This window comes from Pagrus major, chromosome 5 (genome assembly GCF_040436345.1).
Source record: "Pagrus major chromosome 5, Pma_NU_1.0".
In the NCBI taxonomy this organism is placed as follows: domain Eukaryota; kingdom Metazoa; phylum Chordata; class Actinopteri; order Spariformes; family Sparidae; genus Pagrus; species Pagrus major.
Genome location: NC_133219.1, coordinates 37,848,430 through 37,868,398, shown reverse-complemented (window position 1 = coordinate 37,868,398; position 19,969 = coordinate 37,848,430). Strand labels below are relative to the sequence as shown.

The window sequence follows — 19,969 nt, the reverse complement described above, 5'->3', positions numbered from 1 at the left end:
TGGATATTTGGGGGGGGGGGCCTTAAAGAGACAGGAGGGGAGAAGACAGTATGACACAACTGAAGCACTAAAGCATGTAAACCTATTCTACCAGTAACCCAAAATAAAATTATGAACCTGAAAATGATGTGTCTCCTTTAATAAAGTGCACACTTAAACAACAGGTGGAGTCACGGAGAAAGAAACGTTGAATGTGAACTTATTGTTGGAAGACTTTTATTTCAAAGTTAAGTTATAAAAATGCCGTTCCAGGCTTCTCTGTAGGAACAACAATGCTTTTTTTTTTTTTAAAACAATGTGTGGACTGTCAGGTATTTTGGGATCATCAGCACACCAGGACGTGATCAAGCATCTACTTTATAAACCCCTTACAAGCAGTTCTGAATGAAAAATGAGAGAACGAGTGTAATTACAATAACTGGGGGGAGAAAAAAAAAATACTAAAGCAACAATTTCATTTCTGCTTGCAAAAGGACCAGTAACCCCAGTTAAGACCAGGCCACAAACCTCAGTTCCCTGAGTTAGTAACAAAGAATATCCCGATGGAGGTGACGGCTATCAAAAATAAAACCTTAAGCTACTAAAAGGGGGTTGATATCTATTCGTTAGAAAATACATGAAGCTATTGTGCAAGCACTAGTGTGTGTGATCAAAGTCTGATTAGAATTTAATTTGTGCAATCTACTAGCAAGGCAACCAATAAAAAAGAGGTATGTTGTAACACTAGAAATGGTCATTTATTAGTACGAATTAAAGCTGCACGTGTGTGTGTGTGTGTGTGTGTTAAAGCTGCATTCAGGGTTCTGCTGCATGTGATCCTGCAGTTTGTTTGTTTTTTAGCAGATTTAAGCTTTATTTGCTGATGCATCTAAAGAGAAAACTCAGTTTAGGGGGTTTTAAACTCCTCTTATAGTAAATTAAAACCATGCAGATCTAAAGGCCTGTACGCGAGCACACAAGCGAATCCGTTATTTTAAAACTTAGAAAAAATTCAGTTCAAATTGTATGTTCTTATTCTGTTACAGTGCATTCAGGATTATAGCTATATACATTGTTATTTTTGTACAAAATGCCAATGCCCATTCCTGGCTTCTTCTTATAAACAAAGTGTACAGGTAGATACATCTTGCAGCAGCGCAGAGGCTGAATCCAATATATTGCTTTGTTGTGAAACATGACAACACGCCAACACAGTGATTCAGTCTCACGTTAAAGTGTCTCTCAAGAACAAAAGCGAGCTCCAGTGTCGTCCTCAGGGAAGTGTGTCTCCAACAGTCCTCTCCCCAGTTTGTGTCTATGTGTGTGTGTCCAGACCGGGATAGCTGCTCAGTGTCTCAGCACCATAAGTGTCCATATTGAGGTGGACTGTGGGTCTGTCCTTGTGACCTTCAGATGTGAAGTCATTGAGAGCCTTTGTCAATCAGCCAAGAAATGTCTCCAGTCCTGCGAATGAGACAAAAAAACGGACGTGAGACACATTCACACGTTCGTAAAGTCGATGGCTCACACAGCTGCCTCACACGGTCAACATGAGTGAAATGGAAAAATAGAAAAAAGAAGCTCGTATTTGTGCGTACTTGCCAAGCCGTGCTAACATCCTTCAAATTTTTGAGTTTGCATTATGAGAAGTGAAAGACATGAGAGACATGAGGAACACGACAGTCAAATCTGAGTAAAACAGACAGAAATACATGCAAAGATATTAAAGAAGCACTTTATTTTGAAGGTCTCATGGTTTGCAAATGAAGTAGTGCTGATTATTTTTGAATGTTCCTGCAAGTGCAACAAAAATACTTTTATTTGTTGCACAGCGAGTCAGATGAACACGCAAAGAAAATCATTTCCACCTACGCTTTATATTAATCCTCCCTCCCAGTTTTCCATTTATTTATTGAGTAAACACTATTTACAGTTTCCAGCACAATAAAACATATTATAATGTAGTTTGTTTTTAATGTGTACTGAGGCATCTGTGACATAAAATCTGAAATTCTAGGAAATAATTGTGTTTTGATTAATTTCTTCACGATTTTTATTATTTATTTTATTATTATGACTTCTAAACTGCCTGTGAATGATTTCCTCGTGTGTATAAACAGTTAATAAAGGTTTTATTACACATTGAAAGCTTTTGTTTGTGTGTGTAATCAAATACAATCAATTAATTTATTAACACTTTATAATACCATAATTAATAAATGGTAAATTTATAGTGTTAGTCAATAATCACTGTGCTTTATAATCCATTTATTAAGCACTTGTTTCTTGTAAAGTTGCAACTGATGTTTATAATACTTGACTAATAAATACTGTGTATCTGTAAACATTATCTGGATGTCCATTATAAAGATGCAGCTTGTGTTTATGAACATTTACAATTGCTTCATTTAACAGTCAAACTTGTAACTAAAGTTTAATGAACTATACATTTACCGTGTATTAATTAATGGCATTATATAGTTTTACTGTTTTTTTTAAATATCTGCTAACGACAACATTATATTGTGTCATAAATGACAAGTTATAAAAGTATGTAACTTCATTGTTATTTCTTGACCTTGTCAATCTGTCTAACAGCTATGTTTAAATTTTTACTTTATAAAAGTAAAATTTTCCAGGGATGATCGACAGAAATCATTATGTAATTGCTGAATTAATTAAGCAAAATAACAAAATAACATCTGTTGTTATTGTGTCTGCAGTTCTCTGTCATGTACTTTCAACAGGCTCGTTTAATACTTTCCGTGTGACTGAAGTCACAAGCTCCATGACTCGATGTGTTTTCTGTCAGAGTGATAATAACTAATTTGTCATGTTTTTCTTCACAGTAAAAACCTGACGAACCTAAAGAACATAACAGCTATTGTAACCGTGACCAGATTTAAGTCTGGGGAAGGAGACTTACTCCACATCTCGCTTCTTAATCGTCTTTCCGGATCCTAAGACCTCTGCCACTCGGGATACAATGGGATCATAGTTCATGCTGGCAACAGCAACCACCTCCTCGCTCCTATAGATGGACCAGAGGAAGAAACAATGAGAAACTAATGTTGAATCAGACCAGGAGGCACAATTTAAGACTAAAGTAAGTGCAGAAATCCAGAGAAGATACATTTATTGTCCAGTTTATTTAAGAAAAAAAACGTACCTTGTGTAAAACGCCACAAATCTCAGTTCATCCAGATCTCCTTGTATAATGACATCATCAAATCCATCACCATAACCTTCACAAATAGAAAATAAGAAACATGAATGTTTGTTTTTGTCAACCGCAAAAAGAAAAACAATCCAGTTTAGGCTGGATTCAGTCTCAAGTCTTTATTTTTTGAATGTTTACAGCTAGATGGCAGTATAGTAGCTCCACTTGACAGTCTCTGAATCTCACTACAGCTGATAAAATGTCAAGCTAAAGCAAACACTTATTAAACCTAATAGATAAAATAGATTAAAGGTGTGAACCTACCTGCATAGCGTATGGTCTTCCCAAACATGGCTGACCAGAAGTAAGGCACAGTTTTGATCTCAGTGGTTCTGCCCATCATGCTGAGAGCTGCCACCCTCCCTGTCAGTAAGGTTGTAAACAGAAAAAACGTTAGATGCTTTTCTTTAAAGCAACATAAATCCTAATCACAGTAAATGCAGCTGTAACAGACTCACCGTGCACATGAGCCATTTGCCAGTGAGGGATGTTCACCTTCTTGTTGTTTCGTGGCGGGAAAGGAAAAATAACAACGTCTCCTCCGGCGAAGACTCCGTCAGCGTTCGTCTGCATCATCTGGGAGAAAGTTTAGAGGATTATGTTTTCCATTTTATCTTTTTACATAAGTTCAATGTAAAGGGTCCCATTTAATACAAAGTTTCTCTGTCATGTTGAGACATTGTGAATTAATTAACTCAGTCTGATTAAAGTGTTGATTCAAGAGAAGAGTCACTGTTTCAGGGCAGGTGACTGTTAACTACCTTGTTGACGGTGATGAAGCCCTTGGAGTCCATGTGGATGCCGCTCTGTTTCAGGAAGCCCGTTGCAGGAACACTTCCTGCAGGAGAGGAGACACTTTTCAGATTTCAAACTCTTCAAAAAGGGAGTTTCATCACCTGACGTGTGAAGGAAAGTAAATTTTACGTCATCTTTGACCATTACCTGCTCCGATGACACACACGTCCGCCCGCAGGACTTTCCCGCTCTTCAGCACCACCTCTTTCAGCTGTGTGACAGGAAAAACAAAATGTCCAGGCTGTGTGTGATAGAGATGCATGATTATATACACGAACAGCTTTCTATTCATTCTGTGAGACGATGAAGACACTTTGGAGGAGCATGTTTTTCTGTCACCTCTCCTACACTTACATTACAACCTTGACACCTTGAAGGATTTCAAAACAAAGTGAGGGGCTGAGACAGAGACACCAATCACCTTATTACAAGACACTGTACCACCAACATGATTTTGAAGCTGCTATTTTAAGGTAAGTTACATAATGTTGCTTTGTGTGTCTTTTGTGACTCATCTTCATTGTGCATTAAACAAAGGGGGGGAAGTGCTGCTGAGCATCATGTCATGCTGTTTCTCTCACTTTCTGAATACCTGTCCATGATGGCCAATCATCTCTGACACCTCGTTCAGCATGTAGAACTTCACCCTGTTTGCCTCAAACAGCTGCAAAGACAGAAACAGACTCAGTAACCGTGTGGAAAAACATTTGCATGTGTCTTCTGGATAATGAGAAGATGTACGATCACTCTCTTGTGGTTACCGGGGTATTGACCAGAAGAGCCTGACTGGCATTTTAACAAGTAGGATTTTTAATTCTGGGAGGTGCCACGTGTTTTCGAAAAGCTTGATTTCCCAGGAGTGCGTCTCCTACCTTCATTATGGCTTTCCCTACTTTCTCCCCGAGAGCTTGTTTAAAGGGGACCGTCTCGATCCCGATGACAGACACCGAGTGAGCCTTGTCGGTTAGAGCTGCAGCCACCTCCATGCCTGCCAACACGACACATAAACAGCATGCAGTTAATATATGTTACAGTTAATGCATAATAATACAGACGGGGTCACATCACACAAATCTTGTGTTTTTGTTGTCTTAGACTATTTACTATGCGAGGAAAAGATTTAGTCATCTGGTCCCATTTTTCAGTATACAAGCCAAGATGTTTTTCTGGCTTCTCTGAGCCACAATCCTCTGCACAGAAGAAGACACGTCACAGACAGATGACCGATTAGAGAAGCCACGATGACTGATAACAGCAAGACGATCAAAGTTCAAGGTGCTTTGTTATGACGAAGTAGTATGTTTCAGTAGTATGCATACTGCATGCAACAGTATGTACTTTGTCAGGGCAGCTGGAGTGCTGATGAAAGTAAAAAAGACAAGTATGAAATTTGCAACATAGCCTGCGTCCTCTTCCGTGGAGTCGGCCATGTTGCACCTCCATTTTTCTCTCGAGCCAAACACAGGATCTAGAGATGGTCTTGTTTTATGCATTTTCAGAGGGGGTGTTGTGTTGATTGCAGTCTGCAGCCACATTGCTTGAAGAGAAGATGACAACTTAATTTTAATTTTTGGGTGAACTGTTCCTTTGGGAGTAAAATTAATAAAATTTCTAATTACTGAAACTAATTTTTTGCAGTGTCAATTCTGGTCCTGGGGCCTCATGCCCTGCATGTTTTAGATCTTGTCCACATGTACACGGGTATTTTTAAAAGCACAATTTTTTCCTCCTCAGGTTTCCAAAAAAAATTCTCATTCACACCAACGGTATTTCAAAGAAATCTGTCTGCTGTCAAGCGCACGCCAAAGCAACAGGTGGCGATATAACCTCTACTGTAAGGCCACACTCGCCAATCAGAAGCCTGCCAAACAAAAGGAGACAAGCCAAGAATCTCCTGTCTTCCTGTCTACACCTAAACACTGAAGATGGTGTTTATATTTTCACCCTGGTAGAAGTTTTCCAAAAGCTCCGTTTTCAGAGATCTGAAACAGCATAAAGTGTACAGAAGGCCCAAACACAAAGAAAAAGCTTTGTTTTAATAAATACCCGTGTACATGTGGACAAGGTCTTAGATGTTTCCCTGGTACAACACACCTGATTCAAATGAGTGGGTCGTTATCGGGCTTCAGCAGAGCTGTAAAATACTTACAAACCTACTACTTGGATAATGAAAAAATGCCTCTTCAGGGGATAATCGACCTTAAATGTGCTTTTACAAGCTCTCAGTTAAATAAAATGTGAAAACTGAAGGTGTATAGGGGCTTGGGTTTCAAGGGGTTCAGTGAAGATAAACAAACAAAAGAAAACCTGCAGGCGTCCGGCTATTTGGAAGACAAGCAGCACTTGCACAAATTAGGCCGGCCCTGATGCAGGTAGCCTCGCTGACTGGTGACCTTTGTGGTCGCTCAGCTGGGCTGAAGAATAAACACAGTTTCCCTCAACGGGAATGAAATGAGGCAGCAAAGAAATCTCAGTAGGGACCAGAGTGTCTGGCTGGCAATCTACTGGGATGAGGTCTGCAGTGTGTCGGGGACAGATTCAGAATGAGAGTCCAACCTGGGTGTCTTTCCCCACCTCTCTCAAGCCTTCACAAAAGGGCGTCGCCACACCCTGACTGGCTGGAAGGGGATCGCCCCGGGCTGCTTCCACTCATTAATTAGGAGTCAGTCTCCACACCCTGCACACAGGTGATCTGAATCCACTGCAGTCAGTCCAATCTGAATTTGAAATTCAGCCCTTAATCAGCACACGTATTAAATAAATGTGTCTTTTTCTCACCAACGAATGATGTTCCCACAATCACAGCGTTTTTGTTGTTGGCCAGCCTCGCGACGCTGTTAGCGTCCTCAGGCGTCTGGAGGTGAAACACGTTCCTGACTTCTTTGCCTTTGTAGGTCATTGGTTTGGGTCTTTTTCAAGCAGGAAATGGAAGCAAGCAAATGTTTATTAATTGATCATCCCAGCTGCTTAATTATCCTGTGTGATAAAAGTATTTTTTTATTTGCTCACTTGCTTCCTGTAGCAATAAAGAGCTTCCTGTATTCCATCCTCAAGCCGTCCTCGAAGGTCACAGATCGTGTTTTCACGTCTATCGCCACAACCTGAAGCAAACATCATACAGATTAAGTCATTATCAGCCATTATCAAATCAGTCTTCACGTCAGATTCTGAGGTCACCTGCTCTCACCTCTTTCTCTGTGAGCAGTTCAATGTCATGGTCCTGCAGGAACTCCATGGAGCGCAATCTCAGTTGCTCCGCGGTGCTTTCTAAGGACTAAAGGTCAACAGGTTAGTGCATCAGAGAACAAAATCAAATGCAAGAATCCAAAATTAATCTTTCCAAAACCAAGAGTTCGTACAACTGTAAGCAGCCAGGACTCAGTGAAATCTGTCACTTTCTTTACATCTTTGTTGCTGTGAGGCGAAGCTGTTCACCAGAGAGCTCCTGTTTTAGCACCGCTGATCAAAGCAGCACCTCTGCAGTGTGTGTTATGTAACTTTCTTGGCAAAGTCAGTTTCTGTCTCAGTTTTTTGTGGCCAGGGTCTGTGTACAAACCTTACTCAGTTTAGGCCTGTCATACGGAGGATGTCTGTCCATGGTGCACATGACGATGCGGTCGGTGAAGCCCTCCTGCCTCAGCGTTTCTGCACACACCAGAGCTGCTGGACCTGGTGGAGACATTCACAATAAAAGACAACTGGGTCTCTGTTGCTTCAGAAGTGGTATGTGCAGTGCAATGACATTTACAAAACTAGAAAGGCACTCGGTAGAGCCCAACAGTCCCCTTCAATTCAATTAAAGCCAAATCCAATATAAAATAATCTGCAAAGTAACGAGTAATTCAAGCTATCAAATAAATGTAGTGCAGTAAAAGTGCAGTATTTACCTCCGAATGTAGTAGAGTGGAAGTATGAAGTAGCAGAAAATGGAAATACTCAAGTTGAGTACCTCAAAATTGTATTTAAATACAGTACTTACAGTACAGTCATGGCTTGTGTGTGTGTATATTTATATGAAATGTTTCTCTGGCATATGATGTTATGAACTGTCTATTTGTATTGTTTGATTCATGAGTGCTGTCAGTCTGTAGTGTGACCTCATTGGTCCATGTGGGTCAATCAGGCTATAATCAACCAATAAAAGGAGTTTTTTTGTTCTGGGACAAAAAACACACTGACCTGAGCCAATGATGAGAACATGGCTGAATCCTGTGCTGGAGTTAATGACTGCTGAGCATCGGGCCATGGGCTTTGACCTTTTCTGTGACTGAAGAGCCTGGAAGAAAAAAAAAGGCCGCCGATCAATCAGGCGGTCGGTGTCGTTTCCTGCATAAATCATCCACACTCTCGTTCTTGTTACCTGCTTGTTTGCACGAATGATCACCTTGTCCTTTTCAACTCTGACCTGAAGCAAACAGACATGAGCGATGTGTACACTTTTTGACGGTGCTTAGAGACATGATAAGGCAAGGGAATGTGTTTAAGAGACAGCAACCAGCTGGGGAAGGTCACCTGGAAGGTTGGCAGGCTGTCCAGCCCGGGGAAGTCCTCGATGTCTCCTGTTGCAATGTTGAAACACGCACCGTGCCAGGGACAGCGCACGTGTCCCTTTGACAACACACCTGGAACAACAGAGAATGATAAGAAAGTCTAGTGAACGATACTATATATGCTGTATTATAACATCGTGCCTGGAAAATCTCTCCCTCACCTTTGACCAGCGGTGCTCCGTAGTGTGGACACTTGTGGGCCATGGCTGAAAACTCCCCGTGCTCTTTGATCAACAAAGCTCGGCCACTTCCCAAGTCGACCTCTCGCATCCTGTCAAACAAACAGAAACAAAAAGAGGTGTGTGTTTGTGTGCATTTATAACTTGTTTCATGAAAAAATCAAAACAACTCACCTGTAATACAGTAGAAACATCTAAGTTACACTCTGTAAGCGACAGTTCACATATTTTTAGACATGTAATTTGGTTATTGGTGTCCATTAAAGGTATAATTTGTAAGAAATGGCCAGAATTTTAAGTTAGCTAAGTATCTGCCGTTCGCCAGTAGCTCAGTAAGCCGTGTAGCTAAATGGTTGCATTAGCTTCAGGCAGTCCGCCAACACCACAGCCTCCCAGACTAAAGACAGGAGATGCAGTACAGAGGTGATTTACAGCAGCACAAAACAGGCCTATGACTCAGAGGATGAGAGGACACGACCGGCGGGCCAGGAGAGGCAAGACGTGGCAGAGGAGTGAGAGTCAGACATCAGCAGTGTCACAACATTTCTGTTGCACTTTCTGCCCTCAGGGCCACTGTAAATTAAAGAAAAAGTCATTTTGTCTTTCTTTGTGTCCCTGTAAACGGGAACTTACATCCTATTGGATCCTCTAGCTCCTTTTCACCCGGATGTGTTTGTTTTTTTTGCAGTTTGATCAACTTTGTGTGATATATAGTAAATAACGTATATGGACCTCTGCATGTGTGTGAAAAAAAAAAATATATTGTTCATTTTCTTACTGTCCATTTTCCAGATCCTTAACGTGACAGACGGAGGCCTCCACATAGTCCCGTGATTTGTGGTAGAGGGGGAGCTGGGTGGAGTCGTCGTCAGAGCCGTGACCCAGGGCCCCGTTCGGTCTGCAGTCAGCAAAGGGACTCGCTTTGCCGTTAGGTGACAGCCCGTCCATCTCTTTTTCTTTTTCCAGGAGAGAGAGTTCCACTTTAACTTCAACTGCACGACAGAGACACGTCCCACTTTAGAAAAATATCTGTGAATGCATGACTGAACACACGATCACACACGGCAGTAAACTGAGGCTGTAAAACCTTCAAATATAAATCTGTTTAAAGTAATGTTGGCAGATTGTAAAAGCCACCAATCACCAGTGGATTGCACTATTAATCCTGTGTATCTGTCCTCTGTTTTCTTTTTTATTACTACCCTCCTCCGTTGCTTTGGAAGATTAATTTGCCTTTCAGCCGGAGAGACGTTCACAGCTTTTGGACAAATTGAATCTGACATCTCCACAACTGAAACAAATGAAAGCAGCTGAAGGGAGAAGTGTGAAAGGGCAAACTCCTCCTCTTCTTCTTCTTCTTTTCTTTTCCTTTCTACCTCTACTACCAAAATACTTACAAAACACAGCACACACATCTCCTAAACAGCTGGAATTCGGTCATTATTCAAGCACCTAAACCTTCCTGCCACTCATACCAGATTTACCGGTGTTGTAATATGGAAAATCCACAAAAAAGACCAAAAAAAAGACTCTGTCTACATCTAAATTAACTTACTAAGCTGGAAAATATGACTTTGACAGGATAACAATGCCTTATATAATGAGATTTCCATTTTAGTTTCTAAGCTTTAACCAGAATTGCTGGTTTTCTAAAGACACAAAAAACTGGGAGTGGATTATTTTTATATTTCTTTTGGTAAGAAGTTATGACATGTGATGCGCTGCTGTCGGGTTTACACTTCTGAACATTTAGAAAATGGTTGTGTAACTCCTTTTTTTTTTTTTTTTTTGCACTGCAGCAGGCTTTATCTGTTCGGCTGGAAAAATGTGCTGATCATTTCAGTTCTTACACAGTAATCTGGCTGGAATTTTCTCCCGCTGAGCAAGTCTTAATTAAAATCAATGGAAAATCATAATAGTGAGTGCAATCGCAGGAGAAAAAAGAAAGAGAAAGCTTTTCCACAGCTGAAGAGAGAATCTCTGGATGTCTGCCGCTAAATAATCACCACACTGATGCTTCATTTGTTCATCAATACAAAGTTAAACTGGTTAAGATATCTTCAGTAATGATTTTATTTTGATCCTGTAAGTGTTTAGACATACGCAGAGTGTTTGTGTATATATATATATATATATAGTTTCACAGTGTTGGTAACCTTTCTGTATTTCTTCATATGTTGACGCAGATGAAACCATCAGTGTGTTTTGTCTACATGCTCCTCCAGCTCTCTCCCCTGTGGATCCTGTCATGGTGCCAGTTTACTCCCACTGACACTTACAGTAAGTGTATAACTATAAATTAACTCAATATTCAGTGGGAGTTATCTTTACTTGTACTTCACACTTCAACTTTGGGTCTCAGAATGGGCTGATAAAAGATATTAATGCCCTCAGACTATGTTTTGAATCACTTCAGACCGGGACCTGGACTTCTTTGTCGTGGATTATGGAGGATTTTTTGGGCTGGATACCACTAAAGTGAACAGTGATCAGAATCATGAAGCCCTGAGCTGCTCTGCCATGTCCCTCCTTGCCTAAATTATCAATCACACATAAATAATGTGTTTTAACACTGCAGCAAGGGACACAAAGCGAAAATGAATAGTTATGAGGAACGAATGAGGAACTAACTGCTAGATAACCATTAGTTAATGAGTAACTCCTTATCCAGTTTTAAAGATCAGCTAATGATTAGTTTATTAAGAAATGAGTGAGGAACAAATCAAGAATGACGTGATGAATCGTAAGGCAAGGCAGCCCGTCTGTGATTTTTATCTGAAGCGTCACGTTTGCACCAGAAACAGTTGTAACAGAGGAAAAACAACAATAGACCCATTGTGAAAGAAGCGTCTTTAAAACATCATTTTGAGCATCACAACCCCCACAAACTGATTCCTTTCACTGTCATAATTTGAGCCATTTGGTCCAACAACATTTGGAAAGTCTAGAAAAGCTGCAGGATTAAATTATTTTATTCCCCTTCAAGTTAGCCGGGAGCTAAACCGGAAGTTAGCCGGCTCGGTCGGTGATCCAGGTATTTTCATAGCCAGGAAGTCGAACTTTTTTGGCTTCAAAACACCACTGAGCAGTTTTCATGGGAATAACGGGGCTCCACCTCCAACACTGTGTCCTGTAATAAAACGTCCTTAAACGACCGCATCCCTAATTCCTTCCTTATTTAGTTAAAAACGAGGCGCTGTCACCTAAACCAAGTGTTTTTTGTGCCTAAACCTAACCAGGACATAAGCACAGCATTGTTGCAACACTACATTGAAAATTGAACATAAAGATACATAAAGTTTTAAAGAAACAAACATACACCGCCAACATTTGTTCTGGTGATTTGTTTGGGTTTGGAGAATATTTGATACATTTCGCTAAGTTTGAGTTATCGATTATTAGCAGCTGAAGGTCAAACTGTGACTGACACTGACTAATTAGTCCTCAGAAGTCTGACAGCAGCCTCCGTTCAGCCATTATTCACAGAGAACCAGCCTCCTTCCTCACTTCACCTCCATGAGATGCGCAAAAGAAAAGCTGCAGATGTGTTTCTCATGCGATACAGCTTACTTGCTTGCCATGCAAACACTAAAATGGATACACACAACATCACATATTTGGATGTTCATGTCTCAGTATGAAATCCTCTTGACCGAAGATGCCACAGAGAACATTAACATTCCTCCTCCACTAAACACTATAGTGGAAACAGAGGAGGCTGGATATGAGAGGACACGTATAACAGGATTTGGAGGCTGTAGCTGTAGGTAGCAATGGAAGTGACTCAAACTGTCCTGGAAAAAAATAACCCGTCTCTCCATGGAAACAGTGCGATATTTAAACACATGTATAGATTCACTGACGCTGTAACAATGAATGATGGAGAGAGTGTCCTCCTTGTATTAACAATAAAGTAGTTTCTATCATCACTGTATCATATCTATATTTTCCAGTACCTCATGTTTACAGCTAATACATCCACTGCCACAGTATCAAACTTGTCTTTAAATCACATTAACAGCAGACATTTTGAAAAGCCGGGTCAATGACTCTGCATTAGACACAGGTTTCTATCACCTCAGCTCAGCTCAGCTTTGATCTAAATGTAAGACCCAGGTAAACATGTTAATTTCCACCGCGCAACATGATGACCCGTTATCAATAAGATAATTTAATCATGCGGCTTCTAGACTTCCCAAATGTTATTGGACCGAATGGCTCGGGTGTACCTGGGTTTAAAAAACCTGTGTAGACCCGCTAATTTTGTTGGAAAAACGGTATAAAGCTCATGTTAGCTGTTGCAAATTGCTCTTCCGCGTATCAAGAGCTATGTCTCTTTTCATGTTCATAGGCCTGTAAAAAAAAAGTTGCATAGTGCACCTTTAACATTAAATATTCATCACACTGCAGCGTCCAGCGAGACAAAACATTATGTGAATTACTTGCCGCACACAACACTGCAAATAAGAGCTGGGCAATGATTCAATGTTGACTGAGTTAAGGACACGTGTCGGTTACCTGGTTTGGGTTTGGAGAAGCATCCTCCCATGATGGGCCCAAGATTGAGGGACGACCAGGGGAGAGAGGGAGGGAGAGGGGGGGAGAGGGAGGTGCGGGAGGTGCGGTCAGATCCTCGGGTTGGGCTGCTTGGTCGGGAGGTAACGATAACACAGAAGCGTGTGTGTGAGAACCTGCAGGTCCGGGCTGGCCATCGCACACATCAGCTCCTCCACATAATCTGTGTGGACATCAGCAGAAGCACATGGATCAGACAGATCTGTCAAGCATGTTTTTTGAGATAAACAACTTGTCTGTTGTTGCTCAGGCAGTTTTAAAGATGCTCTGGAGACTCTGAAGATGTTTAAAGAATGTTTTGTTTTTCATTTACAACTTTTTCTTGATAACTGACAAAACATTTGGCCCTTTTATTCGTCACAAAGTCTCTGATGTTCCTCTGAAGTGTGGATTAGACAGCCAAGGGAAGCCAGCCAGATTATTTTTTCTGTGTGTGTCTATATGACATGCTAGTGCTTGTAAAAAGGAAGCAATTGTGTTAATTAGGAACGTTTCCACACACACTGTTACCTTTGTTCATGCATATTGCATGGACACCGTTAAATATTAACAGCAGCTCCGACACCTATTAACTTTCTCGTCACACTGCGCTTTAAAGGGAAGCAGGGGCCCCTTGAGTTTCAAAATCCACCCCCCCCCCGTCCCTTGTTTTTTTTTTGTTGCCACGTTGCCCTCACATTTCTGCCAGCTCTGGTATTTCACCCACACATACAGTACTTAGTTACTCGCTGGCTGCTATGACTCTGAGCAAAGACGCGGGGTGGCAGGTGAACCCAGCCGACATGGTGCGATCCATCACCCAATTATCCTTTTGAGGTACAACCAAAAGGACTGCTTGATATTCTGAGCACATCTTAATGTCCTTGAACTTCAGAAAAAAAAAGGAAAAGTGTGCAGCGTTGAAAAGGAGCGCTGCTTTAGAAAAAGTTCCTCAGAAACAAATGAGAAATGGAAAGATCTGCTCTGACTGGCCACAAGTCTGCAGCCGAGATGGGTTGTTGTGTCTGAACTATGTATTTGTTTGCAGGGGGTGACAGTAACTAAGTTACTGAGTAATAACTTTGAGGCAGCCTACTTGTACTTTGTGTGAATATATTAGTGTTTATTAGAGTTTATGCTTCTGTGCCAGCATGTTTCAGAGGAAAATATTGATCTACTCCCCTCATTGATTTGACAGCATATTGAAAAAGCAAATGATGAATTGCTTGATGAATAAATAAGTGAATTCTGTTGGTTTTGGCACCTTGTAGTTCACATTTCAGATGTCTATGAGTTGTTGGTAACACTTTATAATAACCATCATTAATACATTTATAGTCAATTAAACTTAAGTTTATAGTTATTCCACTTTTACATACAATGAAATGCTTTAATAATTTGTTAAACAATTGTAAAGATTCATAAACATCAGTTGAAACTTTATAATCGTCATCCAGATGTTTATAGATGAACTACACAGTATTTATTAACATTTAAGTATTGTAAACATCAGTTGTAACTTTATACAGTAAATTGTTTATAAACTAAGGAAGAACTAGTTTAACTGAAGTTTAATTAACTATTAATTTACCATTTATCAATGATTGTTATTACCTTCACCAAGGAGGTTATGTTTCACCCGTTGGTTTGTTGGTTGGTTTGTTAATTTCATTACCGAAAAACTATGACAAAAATGTTCGTCAACAACTTTTTTGTCATGAGATGAGACGATGACGAGCTACAAATAGATCTTTGAAAAACTATGACAAAATATATGTTTTCATTTCGTTGGTTCGTTGTTTTGTCAGCGGTTCCACGAAACTTGGATGGAGGATTTTCAGAATAAACTCCATTATCTTTTGGTGCTGATCCAGATAAAGGGATGTTTTTTTTTAACTTTCTTTAACATTGTGAGAAAAAAATCAGGTGTATTTAAGTGGCTGGTGTCTATCAGTGAGTAACAAAAGGGGACTGTTTGGCCTTGGTGGAGGTATGCACTCTACTGAGTGCCATTCTGTGAGTTGTGAGTGGTTTTCTTGCTGAACTTGTCAATTTCTTTTCTGGCCAAAGAGGTAAAATGACCCAACAAGAGAAGAATCCAAACAATGAATACAGATTTATGTGGCAGGTTTCTTTTCTTCTTTCCGCCTCCACTAAACACGTCACAACCCATCAGATTGATCTCGTGACCCTTTGAGGGGGTCCGACCTCTAGATTAGGAACCACCGGACCAAACTGCTTGATTGTATAAAGACGTTAAACCAGCTTCAGATACTAACAATCTAATAATGTTATATTGATCATATATTCATCTGCATATCCAGTAATTAAGCTTTTGACAGCTTCAATAATTAATACTGTATTTTTAGCTAGGTAGCAATGCAAATGCAGATCTGTACTTGTATTGGAGTATTTTTCCGTTATTGTGTTGGTACTTTTCTTTACTATTCCACTGTAAAAGTTGTTGCGGTTTTTTGGTTTTGGTCTGTATTCCTGCGCTATGCGTCCGTGCCAAACATTTATATTATCCTGCGTTCAGTTTAACAGTCGTGACAACACAACAGAGCCTTCGATGTGAAGCGTGTCTCTCAACAAAATCAAATCACTTCCCACAGAGAGATGCCATGTATGAGGTCTTGTCTCTCGCATGGTGGCCGTTGAATAATTTGTCACCTCTGAAATTTTGATGAACAACAAATTGGACCGTGCTGCTGGGCTGCCATCCTGGAGTTCCAGCAGGCCCAAGATATTTTGTGCAAGAAAACATAAAGTAGGTTAAGCAGATTTGGTCCTCACAACATATGACGCAGATCCCACTCGCTCACTGTTGGGCCTGTCCCCAAGCAGTGCTAATAATCCTGCCTGCAAACAAGCTGTCAGTTTCACTCACTTTCCCTACAAATGTAAAACCTGTTACTGGAATGTCGGAGGGGAGAATTAGCAAAATGCAGCTCCTGGTTGGTGGTGAGGCGGCTGAACGATAAACTGACTGTGAGTGGAAAAAAAAAAAGCAGGAATGTTGAGCAACAAAGTGCTTGTGCTCTGACCGTACATCATTCAAAACTCCACTTGAAAAAACAGCGATTCTGTGACAGCAAGCGGTGATGTTATTGCTCCTCAAAAAAGGACTTTGCATTTCTAGAAAGAGCCCCCTCCTCACCGGCATCAACAAACTCGATCATCACCAATAAACATCAGCGTGCAGGAGAACAGATGCTGTATCATCCACATGTAGAAAAAACTTTAAATTGTTACTTTACTTTCAAGCAGCACCTGAATAAAAGAAGAGCTTCTCGCTCAGCGGCTAATTGACCTCAAGCTAAACAAACTTGAGGCGTCTGTTTTATTCACACACTTGCTTGGCAGGTATGTTAGCCTGTAGTTAACGATTAGGAGCTCTCTGATCCTCAGCTGATAAAAGGGACAAGAGCCCACAACAATCCAACCGCACCACACCTCTGCATGAGTTTGCACGTTCTCCTGGTTTGTGAAATAACAAGATAAGTCCGAGGAATCGTCCCCCTGGTTGCGTAAGTTGCTCTCTCACCAGGCTCTTAGCGGTTAGTTATTTTGTTTACCATCGGCTCAAGGAAGAGCTCGATGTGAGGGACAAGTGGGTGAAACAGTTTTCATCTTTTATCTTGAAAGCATTTCTGCGTTTCTTATTTTTGAGGAGGAAGTAGAGAGAAGTGTTTCAGGCCATGACTGAAGTTAGATTTACGCAAGTTCATCAACTTCAGTCAACCAGATGTCCCTTCAAAACCCCAAGAGGCTTTTTGACTGACTTCTATTTACTCCATTGCCTACGTGTCTTAACTATAAAGGAATAAAGAAGTGGATTACAGTTGACCACAATCCTCATTAAGAAGCTCTAGTACGTGACACAATCAGACATTGTGAGCGAGTTCATTCACACTGTTCGGGTTGACCAAGTTTGTACGAACGTCTGCTCGTAGATAAAAGTGGTTATGACTGCGTTTGAAGTGAGATTGGAAGAGCTGACAGCTTGTGTGCATGTTGTCTGTGTTTAAACTAAAAAAAACATGGAAAACAATGTCTGAAGTTTGACCCATAATAACAGGCTACAGAGGTCAAACAAACATTTAGTTTTTAGGGTAATACATTGATGCCACGTGGCTCTCAAAAAGAAATTCAGCATTGTTTACTGTGGCGCTCAAAAGAGGAAAATCTTCCATTATTTTGTCCATTTCTTCCTGTAAAAAGTCGATCTAAACTTCCCAGTCTATGTGAAGTTGATTAACAATGGCACCACAGGCTTCTATCAGGTCATTCTGCTGCTGCTTTGAGCGATAACCTCTCCGTGATGTCATGGAAAAGTAAAATTGTGGTCTACAGAGGGCTGTACACCCCCACAGAGGAGCTGTGCTTCCATATAACAACTCTGCTATTGACCAGAGTCTCAGCATGCACACACACACAAACAAATACACACACACAAACACACATAAGGGACCATCAAAACCAACACAAACAGATGATGAAGATGTACTAACTGTTAAAAAGTTGCCCCTTTACATGAGTGTTTAATCTGCTTTTATAGTTTTACGTGTGTTTGCGCCGCAGCTCTGCGTTTCAGGTGTTGTGATTTGATTTGATACAAGCAGCACAGCACATTGTTCTCCAGGGAGGATCTGGACCAGAGAGCAAATAACTTCCACACAAGTACTCCATGTGCCAACAGAGAAATAATGAGATTTCTGAAGAGCACACAGAGCATCACATCAACACATCATAATGGGAGCCTAATAAAACAGAGCTACATTCCCCTGTAACTGTAAAAAAAAAAAAAGAGGAATAAATCAGCTTACCAGTGTGCATGGAGCAGGTGCACTGAGATCCTGTCAAAACTCCCTGGTGCTCAGCTTCCCCCTGCGGAGCACGGGAGCATATTAGCACATGAGTCTCCTCAACAATCCCTGTCCCTCTGCTGGGATTGGCTCCGTCCACTGGAGTATTCCCAGTCTGTGTGTCCCTCTGTGCCCTCCTCCGCTCTCCTCTTCTTCTGCCTCTTGATGCAGCAGAGGCTCTAGTGATTGTGTGTTTAAGTGTGTGTGTGTGTGTGTGTGTGTGTGTGTGCCCCTCACAGAGCCCCCCTTTCCAGCAGCAGCAGCAGCAGCAGCAGCAGCAGGAGCAGCAGACTGAGCCGACCGGTCGTGGGAGTTGCTCTCGTTCACTGGCCGAGCCTGCAAATGCAGCACGGAGGACCTCTGCCAGTTTCTCAGCTGTATGCAGTATTGATGGAGTTGCTTAGGGGATGCTAACACAGCATGAATTCTCACCGTTCCCTCCTGCTCTCGTCCTCCCACCCCTCCTCTCTCTTTCCCAAACACACACACTCACACACACTCCCTCCTACAGGCTGCTTGCTTTTCTGTTCAGACCCTTTCAGCCTCGCCTTCAGATGTCAAAGACCTGACTTGCCAGTTAAGCCTGATCAAACACTTGCTGCCCTCTCCACTGCACTGCCCACTTATCACACTGTGCCGGATGTCTGTGCTGCAGCAGTGAGTATCAGCTGATGTTAAAGCTCAGCTGACATTTCTTGTATTTATTCTGACAACCAGGAGACATATAAAAACATAACTCTTGCACTAAATACACTAAAACAGCTCTGGCAGTATGTGTGAGCTGCACTTCTTTCAGTGTGTGCAGCAGAGAGGGGGAAAGAGTGAAAGTGCAGTTGGTGCAGTAAATCCCAGTTTCAGTCAGGGGGGGTTGGGTGGAGCAGGATTAAAAAAGGTATATATCGAGTCTTATAGAAATGAGCTCCCAACGTATTTCCACTCCTTTTTGCTCCCACTGTGGTTAGAAACTGCTGGCACAAGGTCATTCACCTGAGAGTCTCAGATCCATTTCAATGAAAATGATGACAGGATGATGCTCAGGATGCAGCGTTGACAATCTTCACATTGTTTCCCAGAATGCTTCACAGGAGATTTCCTCTGTGTTCCTACAGTGAGCTGACAGCTGACACGTGTCACTGTGTTTGTGTTACTCTCTGCGTGTGTTCAAGCACATGTAAAAGCATGTCTGAGTGCACATGATGACCGATCAGGCTCTCGAGGGGTGGGGAGGTCCTGCCTTACATCACTGATACATCACTCAGTTTAATTAAAGTACAAGGAGGAGGAGGGGGGACTCTTTTCTGCAGGGGCCAGAGAGCTGCAGCATCCAAAAACCCAGATTAAGAGAGGCGAGCGGCGTGAATGAATAATTCATAGGCTAAACTATCACATCAGTGTGCCAACATATTACTGTCAGCCGTTATTAGGCTGGATTCAACCCTGATGGTTAATTAGATCTAAACAGAGTGTCTGTTAAGCAAATACGCATAATAAACACAATCCACACGCAGTCTGATGTGATACAAACTGATCTCAGTAATTTATTCTGTATCATTTCCTCATTTGTGGTGACATCAAGAAGAAAAAAATGTCCAAATCAGTTCTAATCATCACAATGTACACGCAGTGCGCCGAAGCCAAATAGTGTATTAAGGACTAAGAGGATCTGATGGTGCCAAGTCCCTCCCCGAGACGAAATCTAACACAGAGGAGCTGCAGCGCTGGAATGCAACTATTCACTCCTGACCTGCCCGCGGGCTCGGAGACCCTGTGCAACACAAACGTCCGGGCGCTTGTTCAGGGTTCCTTTTAGTAAAATACCGATCC

General features: G+C 41.4%; 1 protein-coding gene across 1 annotated transcript; it reads right to left on the bottom strand.

Annotated features, from left to right (window-relative positions):
* Positions 1-259: 259 nt before the first annotated feature.
* On the bottom strand, positions 260-13,272 carry aifm3 (AIF family member 3). Its single transcript, XM_073466866.1, has 19 exons — positions 13,242-13,272; positions 9,502-9,715; positions 8,706-8,815; positions 8,507-8,616; positions 8,355-8,399; positions 8,174-8,270; positions 7,551-7,663; positions 7,182-7,268; positions 7,004-7,095; positions 6,773-6,903; positions 4,867-4,982; positions 4,587-4,658; positions 4,142-4,205; positions 3,961-4,037; positions 3,658-3,775; positions 3,464-3,562; positions 3,149-3,224; positions 2,906-3,010; positions 260-1,443 (listed from the first exon to the last, which is right to left on the bottom strand). Exons 1-19 carry the CDS (start codon positions 13,270-13,272, stop codon positions 1,401-1,403), a joined length of 1,800 nt encoding a protein of 599 aa, XP_073322967.1. The 3' UTR covers positions 260-1,400.
* Between the last annotated feature and the right edge of the window lie 6,697 nt (positions 13,273-19,969).